The sequence below is a fragment of the Indicator indicator genome, chromosome 2 (genome assembly GCF_027791375.1).
Source record: "Indicator indicator isolate 239-I01 chromosome 2, UM_Iind_1.1, whole genome shotgun sequence".
NCBI classification, from domain to species: Eukaryota; Metazoa; Chordata; class Aves; order Piciformes; family Indicatoridae; genus Indicator; species Indicator indicator.
Window position 1 is genome coordinate 65,108,700 of NC_072011.1, and position 20,124 is coordinate 65,128,823.

General features: G+C 46.4%; 1 protein-coding gene across 1 annotated transcript in view; it reads left to right on the plus strand.

The window, feature by feature from the left end:
* The window catches only part of LMBRD1 (LMBR1 domain containing 1), a 68,208-nt gene that overhangs the window by 10,688 nt on the left and 37,396 nt on the right, over positions 1–20,124 (plus strand). Inside the window, exons 4-7 of the mRNA XM_054395271.1 lie at positions 3,808–3,905; positions 5,435–5,502; positions 6,482–6,570; positions 8,442–8,515. Of these exons, the coding sequence (XP_054251246.1) occupies positions 3,808–3,905; positions 5,435–5,502; positions 6,482–6,570; positions 8,442–8,515 (329 nt within the window). The remainder of the gene's footprint in view (positions 1–3,807; positions 3,906–5,434; positions 5,503–6,481; positions 6,571–8,441; positions 8,516–20,124) is intronic.

Sequence of the window (20,124 nt, forward strand, 5' to 3'; positions counted from 1 at the left end):
TGGTTGGCAGATGCTCCAAAGCAGCATGTCAGCTCATGTTTGGAAGGAAAACCCTTTTCAGCAAGGGTTATAATTGGAAACCATCCAACAGCACTTTCCTCTGTTCCACGAAGGATCAGGCTGAGACAATTGGCAGTAACCTGGAGCTGTGCTCTGTAGCTCTTTCTCTAGTGAGCAAATCCTACCTGTTGGAGTCAGTTTGGTGTCCAGTGTCCTTCTGAGGTTTTGTGAATAGTGAAAGGATGCCATTGGTGCATCCCAGTCTCCCTGTGAGGTAGAATGAGAGCTCCTGACCTGCATGTGTGAGGTGTCTCTCAACTACAGTGTGGCAAGCACCATCAGATACATTTATAGATTCACAGAATGGCTTAGGTTGGAAGGAACCTTAAAGATCATCCAGTTCCAACCCCCTGCCATGGGCAGGGACACCTTCCCCTAGCCCAGGTTGCTCAAGGGATCAACCAGCCTGGCCTTGGACACCTCCAGGGGAGGAGGCATCCACGACCTCCCTGGGTAATCCGTTTCTCTGTGGGGAATTTGTTCTTCAGCTGTGCTTCAAAGTCTGTACTAGACTGATTTTACTTCCCTTTTGTTTTTACTTTAAAAAAAAGTACAGCTACAGTTAGAAAAAGTTTGGAGTAACCAAAACAATTCTTAGGATAACTTGGCTGATTTTTTTTTTTTTTTTGCCTGAAGTTTTGTGTGCTTCCTAAAAGTGTTAGCCATTGACACAAGGATTTGGGGTTCTACAAATTAATAGGTGCAAGTCATAGATTCATAGAATGGTTTGGATTGGAAGGGAGCTTAATCTAGTTCCAACCCCCCTGCCATGAGCAGGGACACCTCCCACCAGCCCAGGTTGCTCAGGGCCTCAGCCAGCCTGGCCTTGAACACCTCCAGGGATGGAGCACCCACAACCTCCCTGGGCAACCTGTTCCAGTGTCTCCCCACCCTCACTGGAAAGAATTTCTTCCTAATCTCCAGTCTCAATCTCCCTTCTTGCAGTTTCTATCCATTCTCTCATCCTACCACAGCCAGCCCTTGACAACGAGTCAGATGTGTCTCCACGTTTTTGTGTTGTGGTCCTAGGAGAGTACTGTGGAAGACTGCTCTGGTTGTACTTGACAAATACTCTGGGGTTACCTCTATAGAAACACTCTCCTAATAAGTGTGAAATTAGAGCTGCAGTGTGCCTGAGAATATTGAAGGTCTGTTAAAGTCTTGATACTTGGTGTGAACTGTTCTGCTTCCAACAAGTGTCTGGTTGAGAGTCAGTCTGGTTTTCTATTCCTCAGCTACCCCTGGGGAAAACAACGTGTCTGTTCTTGATGAAAAATTGTTTTTAAGAAACTTCTATTAGATCTAAGAATAATGTATGTGGGAAGAAAAAAAACCCTTAGGTTTCCTGAAGTTGCTTGTTACTTCTCAGCAGGAGGAGTGAGGGGGTATGCAAAGCATTGTTGTAGACAGCAGCATTGTTGTTATGCAGTGCACTACTATGTGAAGCCATCCGGAAGACCAGAAGTCCTGTGTCGTGGAGGAAACTTCTGATCAGGGAGCTGGATCAGCTTACCCAGAGCCCTGTTGAGCCTGACCTTGAGTGTTTCCAGGGATGGGGCCTCAACTACCTCCCTGGGCAACCTATTTGCAGTGTTCCACCACCCTCATGATGCAGAACTTGTTCCTAACATCCAATCTAAATCTGCTCTTCGTTCATTTCAAACCATTGTCCCTTGTCCTATCACTGCAGGCCTTCTCAAGCAGTCCCTCTGCAGCCTTCTTGTAGCCCCCTTCAGCTTCTGAAGGCCTCTATAAGGTGTCCCAGGAGCCTTCTCCAAGCTGAGCAGCCCCAACTCTCTTGGCCTGTCCCCATGGGGGAGGTTCTTCAGCCTCCTGTACCTGCTTCAGCAGTTATATGTCCCTCCTAAGCTGGGTTAGTTGTAGCATTAGATCTTGTCTTGTAATTCTTTGGAAGCCCTGCAACTTCTAGAGAGCATATTTAAGGTGAGCTGAAGGACTAAGTGCCAGCAGAATATTCATGATGGATGGAAGACTCTGGAATGAGTCTCAAGCTGAATCTTGTTGTGCATGCAGATCTTGTCTCAGGGTTGATACAGAACATGCTATTAGAGCTTCAGGTTTTTAATACAGACCATCTGTTACAGGTCAGTATTGGCTGAGAACTTCAGTTCTTGTAGGGAGGCATAAATTAGAAGGGAATGTGACTGTTTAATAGCTTCAAATAATGGCTGTGGCACAGACAACTGCAACCCAAGTTGGTTGTTCCTCATTTGAGGTGGAGGTGACTACCTGATAGCCTTGTGAACTGCCTGGAAGGTATTAGTCTCTACCTGGGCATTCCCCAATGTCTTCAGTGAAGAACCCACGAGGAGAATTACAACTCTACAGGCTGGAATTCACAGAACCACAGAATGGCAGTGGTTGGAAGGGACCTCTAGAGATCATCCAGTCCAACCCCCCCCTGCCAGTGCAGCATCACCCAGGACAGGCCACACAGGAACACATCCAAGTGGGGTTTGGAAGTCTCTAGAGAAGCAGACTCCACAACCTCTTTGGCCCAGTGCTCCATAACCCTCCCAGTAAAGAAATTCTTCCCCATGTTGAGTTGGAACCTCCTATGTTCCAGCTTGTCCCTGTTGTTCCTTGTCCTTACTGGGCACTAGCAGAAAGAGCCTGGCACCTTCATCCTGACACCCACCCCTCAGATATTTGTAGAGGTTAAGATCCCCTCTCAGCCTTCTCTTCTTCAGACTAAACAGCCCCAAGTCTCTCAGTCGTTCTTCACAGCAGAGATGTTCAAGTCCCTTTACTCTCTCCAGCAGATCTCTGTCCCTCTTGAACTGGGGAGCCCAGAGCTGGACACAGTATTCCAGGTGTGGTTTCACCAGGGCAGAGCAGAGAGATGTTAAGCAATGAAACTCCATTGCTACAGCTTGTTCTGCTTTGTGAGCTGAGGTCCTCGTAGCAGAGCTGTGCCTCCCATCTGCAATACACTTAGCAATAGTAGAACAGCCTGTGGGGTCCTGGCATCAACAGAACTTCACATTTGTGGTATTTTCTGCACTGTCTGGTGAACTGGTTGTGTGAGAGGTGGCATAGCTTGGTTTTATTCACTGTCATCTATGCTACTTCTCCCCCTGTGTGCTAGTCCTCTTTATCTCCTGCATGCAGATGATTAATTTTAGTCTTCTTATCATTGCTGAATTGAAGATGGATCTGAAAGGCTTAATTCCATAAACCCTTTGGAGTCCCCCGAACAGCAATAGCTTGTAAATTTTATTAATATTTCCATGTTTGAAATGAGCAAGAGCTGGATTGGGAGGAAACTGAGGTTTGATGTTTTCCTTTTGGGAACAAACTGAGGTCTGATGTTTTCCTTTTGGGAGCAACCTGAGGTTTGATTCTTCCCTTTTGGGAGGAACCTGAGGTTTGATTATTTTTTTTTTTCCCCATTTGAGAGGAAACTGAGGTGTTTGATGTTTTCCTTTTGGGAAGAAACTGAGGTTTGATGTTTTCCTTTTGGGAAGAAACTGAGGTTTGATGTTTTCCTTTTGGGAAGAAACTGAGGTTTGATGTTTTCCTTTTGGGAAGAAACTGAGGTTTGATGTTTTCCTTTTGGGAGCAACCTGAGGTTTGATTCTTCCCTTTTGGGAGGAACCTGAGGTTTGATTATTTTTTTTTCCCATTTGAGAGGAAACTGAGGTTTGGTTCTTCCATTTCAAATGACTCTGCAGTAGATGAAGTGCCAGTGTCACCTTGTTCACTTAATTAACTTCTTTCTCCTAGCCTTGTACTCCATCATACTATTCTGTGTCTTTCTGTGGATTCCCTTTGTCTACTTCTATTATGAGGAGAAGGAAGAAGATGGTGGCAACACATGCTCAGTAAGTTCACTCCAGCAAATGCACCAAGCAGGGAAAAGATAAATGAATACAGGCCAAAAGGAAAGCAAGGATGATTGTCTGACTTCACTACTGCAGTGTGAACAGCCCTTCAAAGGCTATTTCTACAGCTCCTTCACTGAGGCAGCTCTTACTAACACTTAGTCTGACATCATCTAAGCACTGTGGCCTCATATTAAATGGAACTGTAGCAAAATAAGGAATTCACCTCTCTATGGCCATGAAGTTTTAAGGTCTTAAAGAACTTCTGGGAGCCTGACTTCATCTACAGGAAGTTAAAACTGCACATGGAATCATAGAATTGGTTTGGTTGGAAGAGGCCTCCAAGCTCCAGTCTAACCATCAACCCAACCATGTCCCAAAGTGCCATGTCTGTGCATTTCTTGAATACCTCCAGAGATGGTGACCCTACCACCTCCCTGGGCAGCCTGTTCCAATCCCTGACCACTCTTGCAACAAAGAATTTTTCCTAATCTCCAGTCTAAACCTCCCCTGGCACACTTTCAGGACATTTCCTCTCGTCCTATTACCTGATACTAGAGAGAAGAGACCAATCCCCACTTTCAGGGAGTCGTAGAGAGCAATGAGGTCTCCCCTCAGCCTCCTCATCTCCACACTAAACAATCTCAGTTGCCTCAGCTGTTCCACAAAATATGTTTTTCTATAGAATGAACATACAGGAACAGGCTTTAAAGCAGAAGACAGGAAGGTGGTGGAACACTGCAACAGGTTGCCCAGGGAGGTAGTTGAGGCCTCATCCTTGGAGATAGTCAAGGTGAGGCTTGACAAGGGTCTGGGCAACCTGATCTAGTGGAGGATGTCCTTGCTGAATGCATGGGGGTTGGACTGGATGAGCTTTGGAGGCACCTTCCAACCAAACCATTCTGTGATTCCATAAGCTTATACTGTGTCTGAATCACTGAATTTCAGTGCCTCCCTTCTTTTAGCATTTATGTTTTGTTTTTTTCCTTGAGGTAGGTGGTAGCAATTTACCTGAAGATGACAGTTGGTGATTTTTGTAGTGCATGAAGGTTTTTGACATGCACAACAATGCAGAGATCACAATAAATGCATGCAATAAGCTGCTGCTTTCTGAAACAAGAACACTTTTCTTAAAGGGTCTTTTAATCATTGATGGTGGTCATTTTCTCCTCCCATTTAGTTGTAGAAAGATGAGGGGGGGAAAAGAAAGCCTTGTGATCAGAGCCATAACATAAAGCATTTGTAGTAATAATTTTCTCCTTGCACTGAACAAATGGACCCTGGCTTCTGGCCACAGCTGCTCAAGTGAATAGTTTGATGGAAGCACAATGCAGTGCCCTTGTTCAGAGTCCTCAGGCTCTGAGATTTCCAAGAATCTATGCTTCTAACTTGTATCTAACACTACTCAGGCTGCTGTGGAGGTCCTGCCGTAGAACACCTTTTGTGCTCAGTAATCATTGTTATAACTTGTTGGTTGTATCCCTTTGGATTATTTTATACTAATAGGAATTTTTTTCTTTACTACGCAGCAAGTAAAAACTGCACTCAAGTACACTCTGGGCTTCATCACGGTCTGTGCAGTCCTGCTCTTAATTGGGTAAGTGTTTGTGTTGAACATTGGCAGGGGGTATACTGAATGGAGTGGAACCTCAAAGAGAACTTTGTGCTGTGCAAGGTTAGAAAGGATGGATTGTGGTGCACTCCAGCTGGCAATGGGTACCTACCTTCATCTCTTACAGGGCTGAGGGCATTGAATCTTAGAATTGCTTTAGTTGGAACAGACCTCTGAAGTCATTGAGTCCAACCTAGCACCACCATGGCCATTAAACCATGTCCCCAAGTGCCATGGCTACATGTTTCATGGAATTGTCAGGGTTGGAAGGGACCTCAAGGATCATCTTGTTCCAAGCCCCCTGCCATGGGCAGGGACACCTCACACTACATCAGGTTGCCCAGAGCCACATCCAGCCTGGCCTTAAAAACCTCCAGGGATGGGGCCTCAACCACCTCCCTGGGCAACCTGTTCCAGTGTCTCACCACCCTCATAGGGAAGAACTTCTTCCTAACATCTAATCTAAATCTCCCCTCTTCTGGCTTGGATCCATTCCCCCCCGCAGTTTTATCACTACCTGCCACCCTAAAAAGTCCCTCCCCAGCTTTCTTGTACCCCTTTCAGATACTGGAAGGCTACCATAAGGTCTCCTCAGAGCCTTCTCTTCTCCAGACTGAACAAGTCCCAACTCTGTCAGCCTGTCTTCATAGGAGAGGTGCTCTGGTCCCATGGCAGTGGGCCTGGAACTAGATGATCTTTAAGCTCCCTGCTAACCCAAACCACTCTATGAATTTTTTAACCTGGTATCACACGGTTTTTCTTCAGGAATAAACAGGTTTGGCTCAGCAGCAGGAGTGGGATGGTGAGCTCTAGGGAAGCAGTTGGCCTCAGTGATCTCAAAGGTCTCTTCCAGCCTTGACAGTTGTATGATTCTATGATTTCTGTTTTCTTACCTTAGTAGTAGAAGTCTTTTGATATTTGACTAATTGAGTGAAGTGAGATGACTTCTTTTGCTTTGTTACAGTGCTTTTGTTCCTTTGGATATTCCCAACAAGAAGAATTCCACAGAGTGGGAGAAAGTGGAGCTCCTGTTTGAAGAATTTGGAAGCAGTCGTGAGTTTGAGATTTGGTCTGAGCTTTGCCCAACTTGCTGCTACCTTATTTTGGTGTCCTCCTCACTGACTGAACAGCAAAACAGCTTTCTTGATGACAGTCTCCCAACTTTAACTGTTCACCTAGATTTAATCTTTGCAATAAGATGGCTCTGTTCCCATTCAGGTGTAAAAAAACCCATCAGAGCTGACATTGACTGCTTTCAGCACAGCCTCCGTGTGGCAGTGAGGATTCCAGTCTTATGTCCTCTGATATTAGTGGTGGAAAGGGGGAGGTACTTTATTTTGTGGAGCCTTCATTTAGGTTATCCACTAATGTTTAAAAACTGAAATGGGTAAACTTCAGAGTCACAGGTTGCATCAGGTTGGAGGGAACCCTCAAAGGTCATCTTGTCCAAGCCCCATGCAGTCAGCAGGGACACCTCCAACTAGATCAGGCTGCCCAGGGACACCTCAAGTCTGACCATGAATGTCTCCAGGGATGGGGCCTCACCCACACCCCTGGGCAACCTGTTCCAGTATTTCAGCACCCTCATTGTGCAGCACTTTCTCCTGATGTCCAACCTAAATGTCCCCTGCTCCTGTTTCAAACCACTGCCCCTTGTCCTGTCATCCAAGTCCCTTTTAAACAATCCCTCCCCAGCCTTCCTGTAGGTCCCCTTCAGACTTTTAAATGTAGCTATAAGGTCACCCCAGAGCCTTCTCTTCTTCAGGCTGAAGAGAGCCAGTTCTTTCAGCCTTTCTTCACAGGAGAGGTGCTCCAGCACTCTTGCTGCTAGGGAGAAGACACCAACCCCCACTCACTCCAGCCTCCTTTCAGGGAGTTGTGGAAGCAATGAGGTCTCCCCTCAACCTCCTCTTCTCCAGACTAAACACCCCCAGTTCCCTCAGCTGCTCCTCCCCAGCCCTGTTCTCCAGACCCTTCCCCAGCTTTGTTGTCCTTTTCTAAACACACTCCAGCACTTCGATGTCTTTGTTGTAGTGAGGGCCCCAAAACTGAACCCAGTGCTCAAGTTGTGGCCTCACCAGTGCTGAGGATGGGAGCACAATCACTTCCCTGCTCCTCCTGGCCAGGCTATTCCTGATCCAGGCCAGGATGCTGGTGGCCTTTGTGTCCACCTGGGCACACATTGGCTCATGGCAAGCTTGAATATGTTTTTGTTTCTCTTGGTGAGGTTTGGGACAGAGCTTTTATGTAAAATTATGCATGAAGACTTTGGGAATTTGGGGATCATTCTTTGGGGATGTGTATGGTAATACTTTTCTTCTAGAGCTCTCAATTTCTACAGTGGTAGTAAGGCTGCAGTAACTCCTCAGTCCTTTGGCCTTTTTCCAGTCTGCACACCTGGCTGTCCATGGTCAGAGAGTAGCTGAGGTGCCCCCACTCTGGCTTGTTTGAGGGATTCCATGCTTGTCTAATCCTCTGGGTAGTGCTTTAGTATGACAAGTGAGGTGATAACAAATAAAAGATGAATGTGTAAACTGTGAAAAGTACCACACCACCCTGTGGAGGCCAGAAATGAGTCTTGAAGAGTTAGGCAGCTATGTGAGCAAGTTTCATTAGTGCCTATTCAACCATTTCACTGAGTGCAACATCTGTGAACTTGCAGCAAGCATGAGATAGCTCTCCTGCTTCTTGCATTAGTGGAGGAGGATCTGCTGCTGGCAGCAAGCTTTGCTAGGTACATTTTTCATCTGAGTTGTTAGGGCTGGGAGCTGCCTCAATTATTTTTGTTATTTATTTTTTTTTTACCTTCAGTCTAATGCACTTAAATGCCTTTGGAAAACCAATTCAGGAAGAAATGTTCATAAACCTTTGCTGCAGGACTTTTCAACAGGCTTTTCTGTTGTCTTTGGTTTTTTTTTCCACAGATGGCTTGACTGCCCTTTCCTTTTCCATTAGCTCCTTGACTGTGATTGGAATGTTGGCAGCTATCACTTACACAGTAAGTTGCTCTTTACATTCATGATACTTGCAGTTACCAGGGGGTTATGCATGCATGGAAAACTGTCAGCAAGCTAAACAGCTTCCAGAGTGTCTTCTAGCTCTGGATGTTGATGGTTTGAAATACTTTTGAGTTCTTGGAATGATGGCAATAGCTCTTCTACTGCAAGTTTAATCAACACTCTTCCAGAGACAGCAGAAAGTATGGAGGCAGACTCTTTTCAGTGGTAGGTACCCCGTGATGGGACCGGAGGCTGAGAGCACAAACTAAAACACAGGAGGTTCCTTCTGGACATCAGAAAAGCTTTTTTCACAATGAAGGTAACTGACCACTGGCACAGGTTGCTCAGAGATTGTGGAGTTTTGGAGATATTCAAAACCCATAAGGACATAGCCATAGAATCATAGACTGGGCTGGGTTGGAAGGGACCTTTCAAGGTCTTCTGGACCAAACCCCCTGCAATTAGCAGGGATATCTTCACCTGGATCACATTGCTCAGGGCCCCATCCAACCTGACCTGGAATGTTTCCCAGAGATGGGGCATCTGCCCCCTCTCTAGGCAACCTTGGCCACAGTCTCACCACCCTCAGTGTAAAAAAATTGCTTTCTTCTGCCTGTGATGGAGAGGTTATTAATTAATGAATTAAGAAATATGAATTATGAAAAATATTTTTGTTAATTATTAGAAATTATTAATAACTGATTAATCACAGAATCACAGATTCTGCTGCATGGTTGTGAAAATACATCCCATAACTGGGTTTAGTATGTAAAATTTGACCCAATTAGAATATTTACAAAATTAATTTCTAATTAAGGGAACAAAGGGTGCAGTTCTGCCACTTGTCCACCAGATGGCGACTTGACAAGACGCTGGGCAGCTTTAACTATGGACAGGGAGATTTACAATGCTAAGGGAGGCAATTCAAGCTGGAATGTCACACAGCTAAGTGCGGGTGCTTCGAACTGAACTTTAGCGAGTGTTGCACACATGGAAAGATACACTGTGGCTTTGTTTGTAGCCAAGTAGGCTACTGGGTTACACTGGCTGCCTGCTGTCTGCCCAGGGCTGGTCCCTATCGAGTCGGGGAAGGCTCCTGAGGCTGTGGCTGAGTCGCTGGTGGGCTGCAGCGGGGGCTTCCCTCCAGATGGTGACTTTATTTCTCCTCCTGCCTCTGTGGAAGGGGCGAGACTTTCTGATGATCAGTGGCTCCCCTTGGCAGGGTGGTCCCTAGGCGCAGCCGGGGGCTGGCAGGGCCGGTGCGGCTCCCCGACGGGGTCAGCCCTCGCAGAGTCAGCCCACACTGCAAGGCGGGGCTATGGACTTCGGGGAAGGGGCGCAGCTACGCGGAGCGGCAGCTCCCCTCGGCTCAGCTCAAACTAGCTGATAACGCAGAATCTCATCGGCCGCTGCTTCCCGTTCAAGGTTAGGAGGCAGCCCTTGCCTTGACTCAGAGGAGTGGACAGGACTCTCCCTCTCGGGAAGTCCTGATTTATGTTGCCCTGGCGGCACAGGGCTGCGGAGCGGCGAAGCAGGCAGCTCCGTTTGTCTCCTGCGAACGGCGGGGGCACGCAGGGTGGCTGAGTGCGGTTCCTGCTTATGCAAGCCAGTACATGAGGCCCTAGCTGCTCGGTCTGCCACTTATAGCTGCAGCAGATGTTGGACTGCTGGGCTTGGGCTGGTCCCTTCCCTTCTGGGCCAAAGGCTTACCCTCGGGGGTCCAGAGGCAGGCAGGCTCTTCTTCCAATCCCTTGGGACTGGGCTGTCGATGCTGGCTTTCATAGCTTCAGCAAAGGGATCTCCTTTGCAGATTCCTCAGGCAAACTGAGCCACGGCAGCCTTCCCGGGGTGCTGGCTTCTTCCCGTGGTGCAGAGGCCGCTAGTATGCATGCATGTGGGAGTGAGAAGACTTACAGACCATGACTTACGCGCTGCAAGCTTACAAAGCTCCAGCAAAGCGAGAGCATGCAAAGCTCTGGAGAGCAAAAGGAGAGAGCAACTTGTTTACAAGTGGGGTAATACTTACAAGTTTCTGGAGGCTGGATTTTGGACAATGTTGTGGGTTCGAGCCCCACGTCGGATGCCAAAATATGAATTGTTACTGTGTGAGAGGTTGAATCCTCCTCCCACATTGACAATAACCAGGCTAGCTCAGTCTGGAAGCAAATGAAAGCTGTATTTACATGCAAAACTACAATCTATGGTGAAATGCAATGAATATGTTCAAGTATACACTATTCACAACATTTACAAACATGTACAATCAACAAGAAAAACACAACAAAGCCCCTTGGGCCACCAAAAGAGAGGGGCCATGCTTCTTTTCCTCCCCCTTCCCAGAGCAGGCAAAAGGGAAGAAAGCCAAGAAGCAGAGAGAGGTTCGTTAGACTTAGCTTGTCAAGGTCAGTATGTGGGTGTATGTTATCTTCAGCCAGGAGAGAGAAGAAGAGAGAGAAGCAGAGCAAGCTGAGACTGATTTTGTTTTGAGCTCTTCAGGCATTTCAATTAAAGTCCACCTGATACGGTTGGAATGGGCGTACAGCCCAGGGTCGACCTCCCCTGGCCACTTCACTTGTAACTCAGTTATTAATTTTGGCACAAATCAAGCAGCCTTCAACAGCTCTTTTGGCTAGCCAAGAGGACTCGAAGCAGCATACATCTTGAGGAAGGCTTCTGCCAGTCCTCGAGAGCCCCAGTGGCTCTCTTCCTGGAGTTGCTTCAATATTTGCAGTGCCAAAGCCTTTGGCACCCATTGTTTACCATCCTTTGTAAAACAATTATTCCCTCTTTATTCTGCTTCACTGTCTTTAACTATCTCTAATTGCTCTGGTGGAAAAGACATTTTCTCTGGCAGTGGTTGAGTGACTGGGAGCAAAGGAAGCGTCTTAGATACTTCTGGCAGATACTTAGATACTTGGAGCTCCTTTATCTTCCAATAGTTTCCCTACTGCCTCCTCCGAATACTCTGCCTGGTGTCTCTGGACATATATTATTGCCACTGCCTCTGGCAAATTTATCACCTCCAATAGGTGCACAATAAAATCCTCATGAGCTAAAGTTTTTCTCCTACAGGTCAACAATCCTCTTTCCTCCCATGTTTTCCCAAATGCAGGAACCACCCCATATGCATATTTTGAATCTGTAAATATGTTTACTATTTTCCCTTGATGCAATTCACAGGCTCTAATTAATGCATACAATTCTGCAGTCTGTGCTGACCATGTGGAGGGTAAGTTTCCTCCCTGTTGCAGCTCCCTTCCCTTTATTATAGCATACCCTGTAACCCTTTTTCCTCCTATCAGTCTGGAAGATCCATCAGTAAACACATTTTCCCCACCTGGCCAAGGTGTATCCCGTAGCCCCTCTCTAGCTGGGGTTTGAAGGTCTGTTACTTGAATGCAGTGATGGGTTTCCTCCAAGTCCCTCCCCTCAGGACCAGTGAAACAGGAGGCCAGGTTAAATCCTTCTCCACTTCCTAATTCTACATCCTCCTGTTCCATTAAACAAGCTTCATACTGTAACAGCCTAGCACTGGTTATCCATTTAGAAGCCCTCTCAGTTAACAATGCCTTAATTTGATGTGAGACCTTAACAATGAGAGATCCCCTTGCTGTCAGCCTTCAGGCCTCAGTTACCATTGAAGCTGTAGCTGCACAATTTTACAGGCAGTGAGGCCACCCCCTAGCCACTGGATCAAATATTTTGGAGAAATAAGCCACTAGTCTTCGACTCCTGCTGTGTTCTTGCATTAGAATTCCTTTAGCATGGCCTGGTTTAACATCCACATAGAACTCAAATTCTTTTTCCCAGTCTGGAAGGGCTAGCACCAGTGCTTCAGTTAACACTTTCAAGCTCTGCCTCCCTTCTGGTGTCCACAATATAACATCAGGGTTATCTTGTGTCAAAAGGGCATACAGGGGTCTGGCTAGAATTGACAAATCTTCAATCCGGGTCCTGCAATACCTGACTCATCCTAAAACTGTCAAAACTCTTTCTGCTTTAGGTACTGGTATTTCTAAAACTCCTCAGGCTCTTTCTGAATCAATACACTGCAAAGCTTCAGTCAAAATACATCCCAGATATTTAACCTTCCTTTCCATCATTTGTGCCATCTTTTCAGATACCCTAAGCCTTTTTTTGCAAGAAAATTAAGCAATTCCACTGTGGCTTCCACCACCTCCTCCCATTCCTGTGTCGGTAGCAAATCATCCCCATCCTGCATTCACCTCATCCCTGGGGATGGAGTGAATTCTTCCAGTATCCCTTGCAAAGCTTTCAGAAAATCACAAAGTTGTTTTGGTTGGAAAGGGCCTCTAAGATCCAACCATCAGCTCAAGAGCACCATGGCCGTTAAACCATGACCCAAAGTGCCATATCCATGTCTCAAGCTGGTACCTGGCACCTGCCAGAAAGCAGAAGCAGCAAGAACCAATGAAGCTACATTGACATTTCCATTTCTATGCAGTAATTCTGAGAATCCTGATGGAAAAGTTGAGTGAGAACAAGTGCAAGTCCTTTGCCATGACCACCAGGAGCCCACCTAGCCAATTCTTTCAAGAGCAACCACAAACAACTCCAGCCAGGTCTTAATAACCTTCTCTAGCTCAAGGGCTTCATCTAACATTAGCCTACAGCAGGAAGCTCTTGCTACTTGTCCATGAGACCTCAGCAAAGCCCCCTCAGAAAGCTTTCTAGGCTTTCTACCAAACACACCATCAGCATTCTCTTTTCCAATACCCCTCCGTCCACCTTTTTTACACTAAATACAACCAACATTGCCTCATGAACTCTGCCTCTCAAACTCACACAAACACTTTACGCTGGCTGCTTCCAGTGTTTTAAAATACAGCCTAAGGGGCACTTTTTCAAGATTTCTCCTCGAGATTGACCTGCCCCTCCATTTAAATAAAATCCAATTATTAACCAGTTTGGCAGAAAATAAACCTCCTTGTGTTCCAGCTTACTCTCAGATCTCAGAGAGGCTGGGCTTAGATTCACAGCCATGTCCAATTCCATAGAGTTATAACTTTAACATTTAATTAAGATGCTCAGACAAGAATAAATTTCCAATAAACAAAATGCAAGATAGCAAAGAGCCAGATTCTCACAACCAAAAGGGCCTCCAACCCCAGAACCAAAACAATGCCTTTCTCCATTCAACTTAAGCAAAATTTTGTTTTTCCATATCAATTTACATTTCATACTCCTTTAGACTCTCCAATTTATCAGGTTTGTCAGAATTTCATTTCGTATCCTTTCTGGGGAGATATAACTTCATGCTACTTTCTCTGCTGCCATATTCCAGAAACAAATTCCAGCACATCCTGTGTGTTTCCCTAGCTAGGACTGTAAATCCTCATTACAGCTCTAACAGCACTATGTATGCCTATGTGCTAATTTTCCCAAATTCTTCTCAACACCAGACTGACAGCAGCCTCAGTTTTTAGCTCCCTCCCCCAGCAAGGGGAGAAGCTGGAGCCCCTGTTTCACCAAAACTCCTGAACAAATTTAAAACAACACAGCCACGCAACTTCAGACTTTTCAGGGTAAAGTGCCTGACTAAAGGCCTTTGCCTAATGAACTGCAAAGTTTACAGCCCCTTGGTCACAAGACAGCTCTTACCCTCCTGTTAAGAACTGTCACATTTAGCACACGACTGACATTGTTACTACTACCGCAAATTAGCACCCCCACAAATATTTGTGTCCCCAACCCTGTCAGGTGTTCCCCACTGGACCTTATGTCCTGGATGGTAACACAATTACAAACACAGATCCTCCAACCCTGCCCCCACAACCCTGGCATAAAGGCATTGGATGAGCTCTTGTGTTTCTCTGTGCCCTGATGCAACCCCCTGTGACCACACTCCCCCTTTCCTGCCACCAGCAAGGAGAGCTGCAGGCCCCAGCTCCTACAAACCATTTGTGATGGTTTTAAGACTGTCTTTTTAATTTTTCTTCACAAAGTTCAAGCAGAGAAAGTGGAAGAATATAAATAAGTCACTATTGGGTGTAAGAGTGCAAAATTATGATATTCTAAACACTTCCACTGGAGAGAGAAAAATGTTTAAGAATCTCTACTCAAAACAAGGCTGGGGAGTTGGGCAGTCTGGGACTCGGCTCGCTCGGTTTATGTCTGCCTGCTGCTTCTTCTCTTCTGGCTGAAGATAACACACTGACCTTCACAAGCTAAGTCTAACAGCCTCTCTGCTTCTTGACTCTCTGCCTTCTGCCAGGGGGGTCTGGGGGGATTTCTTCTGGCTGGGGGGGGAGGCCCCTTGGGGAAAGCAAAGGGGGCTTGGTTGTGCTTTTCTGTTGATTGTCCATATTTGTAAACGTTGTGAATGGTGTCTCTTTGTACATATCCATTGCATTTCATCATAGATTGTAGCTTTGCTTGTAAATACAGCTTTCATTTGCTTCCAGACTGAGCTAGACTGCTTATTGTCGGTGTGGGACGGGGATTTCAGCTCTCACACTGTTACACCCTTATTTCCTTAGTTACCTCTGGAGGAATATGCAGACTATCCCAAGATCTCAACATCCTCCCCTAGGAACTTTCCTGGTATATTCAGGGTCGTCACCCCGGCCTTTTTATGCCCGTCCTGGGCACCTTTTTCATTTGTATCAGCATGAAGTTGCCATGGTAGTCACCAGTGAGATTTCCTGCAGTCCTATCCCTCTGGACCTCGTAACAGACCTGCTTGGTCTGTCCTACGGCCACCCTGCAGACCCTTCTGGTCCGTTACTCGTCTGTCTCCTGAGTGGTCTCGGGTCTCTGATCAACGTTTCAGTGCCGGCTGCCACTGCAGGGAATCGGTCGCGGAATTTGGGTGGGACATGCTGTCAATCCCACTCACTGACTGCCAGCCCTGAAAGGTGTGGAAGCATCCCGGACAAAGCCCCCAGCTGTAAGGAAAAAGTCAGCAGATTTAGAAGTTCCTGTTCACAACAGAGACAGAGGAGTCTTATAAAACTTTTTTTCGAACAAAGGGAGAGTCCACAGGGCAGTTCCCTGTGGTGTCTCTCAATTTGCTGGCAGACGCAGCTTCCCTTTTATCCTAAATTCCCAGATGCAAATTTCCCTCTCCCTTTCCCCACTGGCTAAGGTAATCAGGATTTACAGTCTTTCCTAAAATGCCTACTACATGTCCCCCTCCACATGAAAGCTCCCTGCATCATGCATCCTATGTTCATTGAAATTAGGTTCTTCACTTCTCTGGGTGGAGAAGTTCATATTCAGTAGTGTGTTAAGCCTGCGCTCTGTCCTAACAGTTCAGCAGTTCAGGCTGTGTTCAATGTCTGTCGTCTTCTGACAGACCCCCGACTGATTTACAGCAAGGTTCAAGATCAGGTACTTAGCAGAGGCCCTTTTGTGGTTTACATACACATAGGTAAACTGTCTGGTTCCTCCCTTTCTCTTCCAACTCCCTCTTAGATAATTCTTCCTTTGTAAAGACACTACCTGCTCTTAATCCCATCACTGTCTCTCCTGAACTGGGGAGCCCAAAACTGGACACAGTATTGCAGGTGTGGTCTCACCAGTGCAGAGCAGAGTGGGAAGAGAACCTCCCCAGACCTGCTGGCTGCGCGTTTTTGATGCACCCCAGGATGCCATTGTCCCTTTTGGCCAGAAGGGCACATTGCTGCCCCATGATGAATTTACTGTCCACTAGGCTCCTCTTCCAACACAATCTCAAGCTGGCAGCTGCTTTTCTGTTTCAAGGGCTTTAATACCACCAAGCCCACCTTGTGGGTGTTATGCAATCCATAACACTGAAGTACAGCACTTGAGATTTCAAACTGGTTTGGAAGAAAAGTGTCAAAATTCTTCTCAGGAGGGGGCTTTGCAAATCCATGACCTCGATGATTTATACTGACAGCTTTCCCTGTCTGTAAATGTGGAATACAACAAGAAAATGAGAAATGAGGGCTGCAGTGCTTTGTTGGAAGGTGTTTCACAGCTGATGTAGTTTGCATCTATTCTTTCATTTCATCTCTTCTGCATTGCAATGGATTTTCATTGCCTTAGGTATTAATACAACAGTTGTTGGCAGCTCCAGATTGCTGGTGGGATTCAAGGCAGAGTGAAATATTACTCACCACGATAGGCAGATTAATTCTTGAGTGACTTGGGGGGCACTGCATTTAGCATGTCCTTGAAGGATGATTATAATTGAGTCTTTTTTTCTCCCTCATTTAATAAGCATTATTTGATTTCTTAGGAAATTGTAAAGTGAGCTTCTTTTTTTGTTCCCCTTAGCCCTAAAAGAGGAGACCTTACAAAGCTTGGTTTGTCTGCTGGCAAATTTAATGACCTTTTCACATCTCATTTTGTTGCCCAGCCTCTGATGTACTTTTCTTGCAGTTGACTTATTTTTATTAACAGCCAGAAAAAAAAAAAAAAAAACAGCTTTAAACCTTTTATAACCTAACCTTAAAAGCACTCCCTTGTTACTGATTTTTCTCTTCAACAAGCATCAAACACTTATGGAGGAATGCAGGAGTTAGCAGCATTCATCGTCGTTAGGACTTAATCACTTCAATGTCAGCCCTTAAATGCAGGAGAAATGTGGCTGTTTGATTCAGTTCACTCCTCTGTGAAGCAGGAAAGAACTGAAATAGCAAACCAATGGCAGTGTTCTTTACCAGTCCAGCTCCTGCTGCACTCCTGGAGAGCTGTAGGTTCATGGAATAGTTTGGGTCAGAAAGGACCTTAAAGACCATCCAGTTCCAACCCCCTGCCATGGGCAGGGACACCTCCTGCTAGCCCAGGGTGCTCAAGGACTCATCCAACCTGCCCTCAAACACCTCCAGGGAGGGGACATCCACAACCTCCCTGGGCAACCTGTTCCAGGGTCTCACCACCCTCACTGTGAAGAATTTCTTCCTAATCTCCAGTCTAAATCTCCTCTCTTCCAGATTAAAGCCATTCCCCCTCATCCTATTACAAGCCTTTGTAAAAAGTCCCTCCCCAGGTTTCTTGTAGCCCTTTCAGGTACTGGAAGGCTGCTCTAAGGTCTCCTCAGAGCCTTCTCTTGTCCAGGCTGAACAACCTCAAGTCTCTTAGCCTGTCCTCATAGGAGAAGTTCTACAGCCCTCTGATCATCTTCATGGTCTCCTCTGGACCCGCTCCAGCAGCTCCATGTCCTCCTTGTGCTGGGGACACTGCATGTTAAACCCCGGATGTTGAACTGGGAGATGATGAAATTGAGAGCAGCCCTGCAGAAAAGGACTTGAGGCTAGTGGTGGATGAGAAGCTGGACAAGAGACAGCAATGTGCACTTGCAGCCCAGAAGGCCAATAGCAGCCTGGGCTGCGTCGGAAGACGTGTGGCCAGCAGGTCAGGAGAGGCAATTCTGCCACTTTGCTCTGATGAGACCTCACCTGGACTACTGTGTCCAGCTATGGGACCCCCAACACAAGAGAAACATGGACCTGATTGTGTGGGTCCAGAGGAGGCCACAAAGATGATCAGGGGGCTGGAGCATCTCTTAAAAGGACAGGCTGAAAGAATTGGGGCTGTTCAGGCTGGAGAAGGCTTCAGGCAGACCTTAGAGCTGCATTTCAATATCTGAAGGGGACATACTAGAAGGCTGTGGGGGGGACTGTTCAGAAGGGCCTGTGGGGATAGGATGAGGGGCAATGGGTTGGAACTGGAGCAGGGGAGATATAGGTTGGACATCAGGAGAAAGTTCTTTACTATGAGGGTGGTGAAATGCTTCAACAGGTTGCCCAGGGATGTGGTTGAGGCCCCATCCCTGGAGGTATTCAAGATCAGCCTTGATGTGGCTGTGGGCAGCCTGCTGTAACTGGAGGTGTCCCAGCTGAGTGCAGGGGGGTTGGACAAGATGACTTCTGAGGGTCCCTTCCAGCCCAGTGCAATCTGTGAATCTGTAGTTAAGAGCCTTCTCCTTCCCGTTTGGCTGTTTGGGCTTTCACTAGAGGGCAGTGCCATGCAAGAAATGTTTTGTCATGATTAATTTCCACCCTTTTTGCCCAAGATTATTTATCCACCTTTTAAAACACCTCGGGGACAACACTTGAAATCAGTATCTGCATGATGGATGGACCTCTAAAAATAAATTGAATGGGGAGTCTTTCTGCTATGGTCCACAAACACTTTGTGATGAGCTCTTGACATCACAAGTTTTAATTCTAAAAAATATTGTTAAGCAGAAAAAAAAAATTGGTAAAATGCCTTCAGTTACAGTGCTGGTGGTGTACCAAACTCATCAGGAACAATTTACCTCTTCTATTTGCTCACTGACAAGGAGAGATTGTCCCATTTGGGCCACAAGTTAATCATTAGACCATATCTTATTAGCTGAACACAGCAGATGTAGAGAGTAAAATACAATCAACTGCTGGTTAAACCCTGATGCTTGATGGCCCCAAGGCTTTTTGTAGGAGGTGTTCAAAGTTAGCTTGAAGTCATTTAACTCTTTTCTCAAGGCATTTGTTACTCTTTCAGGGTGGGGTTTTTTGTGTGTGCTCCTCATCATATAATTGTAGAATGACTCAGGTTGTAAAGGCCCTTTAGAGATTCATAAATTCATAGGGTGGCTCAGGTTGGAAGGGACCTCAGAGATCAACTACTCCAACCTCCCTGTCATGGGCAGAGACACCTCTCAATTACTCCTGGCTGCTCAAGGCCAGCCTGGCCTTGAACACCTCAGGAGAGGCACCCACAACCTCTCTGGGCGACCTGTTCCACCACCTCACCGTCCTCATAACAAAAAAACTTCTTTCTCAGATCCAGTCTAACCATACTCTCAGCTCAAAACCATTCCCCCTTGTCCTATCTCAAGACACCCTCAGGAAAAGTCCCTCTCCAGCCTTCCTGTAGGATCCCTCCAGGTATTGGAAGGCAGTTAGAAGGTACCCCCAGAGTCTTTTCCAGGGTGAACAACCCCAGATCATGACTGATCTGTCTGCTTATGTCTGGTTGGGTGTTCCCACCTTAAATGCACCTTTTTCAGTGGAACTCTTTGGTAGCCTGTGCAGTTTAAACATCTTCCAATTCTAGGGGTGATGATTCCCCATGGGAAACCTTTTTGTTACTCAGGGTTTACCCCTGATATAGTTATACCCCTGATATAGTTGCTTTCTGCAAGTTCTGTAAAGCATCATTTTACAGGTTGTCTCCACTTTGTTTGGTGTCTTAGAATCACAGATTGCATTGGATTGGAAGGGACCCTTCAAAGGTCATCTTGTCCAACCCCTCTGCAGTCAGTAGGGACACCCCCAGCTAACTCAGGTTGCTCAGGACCCCATCCAGTTTGACCTTGAATGTTTCCAGGGGTGGCACCTCCAAGTCATCTCTGGGCAACCCATTCCAGTATTTAGTAGTGAGCTTTGTTGTTCACTTGATACCCAGCCCCCTGAGCTGGAAGGTAGGGATGAGGAGCAGAATGAAGCCCCCATAGTCCAAGAGGAGATGATTATGGGTGACTATTTACATTCTGGGCAACTAATAAGAAAGGTTCTTTCTTTATCTAGGCAGGGGCTACCTGAGTTCAGCAAGAGAGAGAGGTAGGACAAGAGGCAATGGTTTGAGATGAGAGCAGAGCAGATTTAGATTGGATGTTAGGAACAAGTTCTGTGCC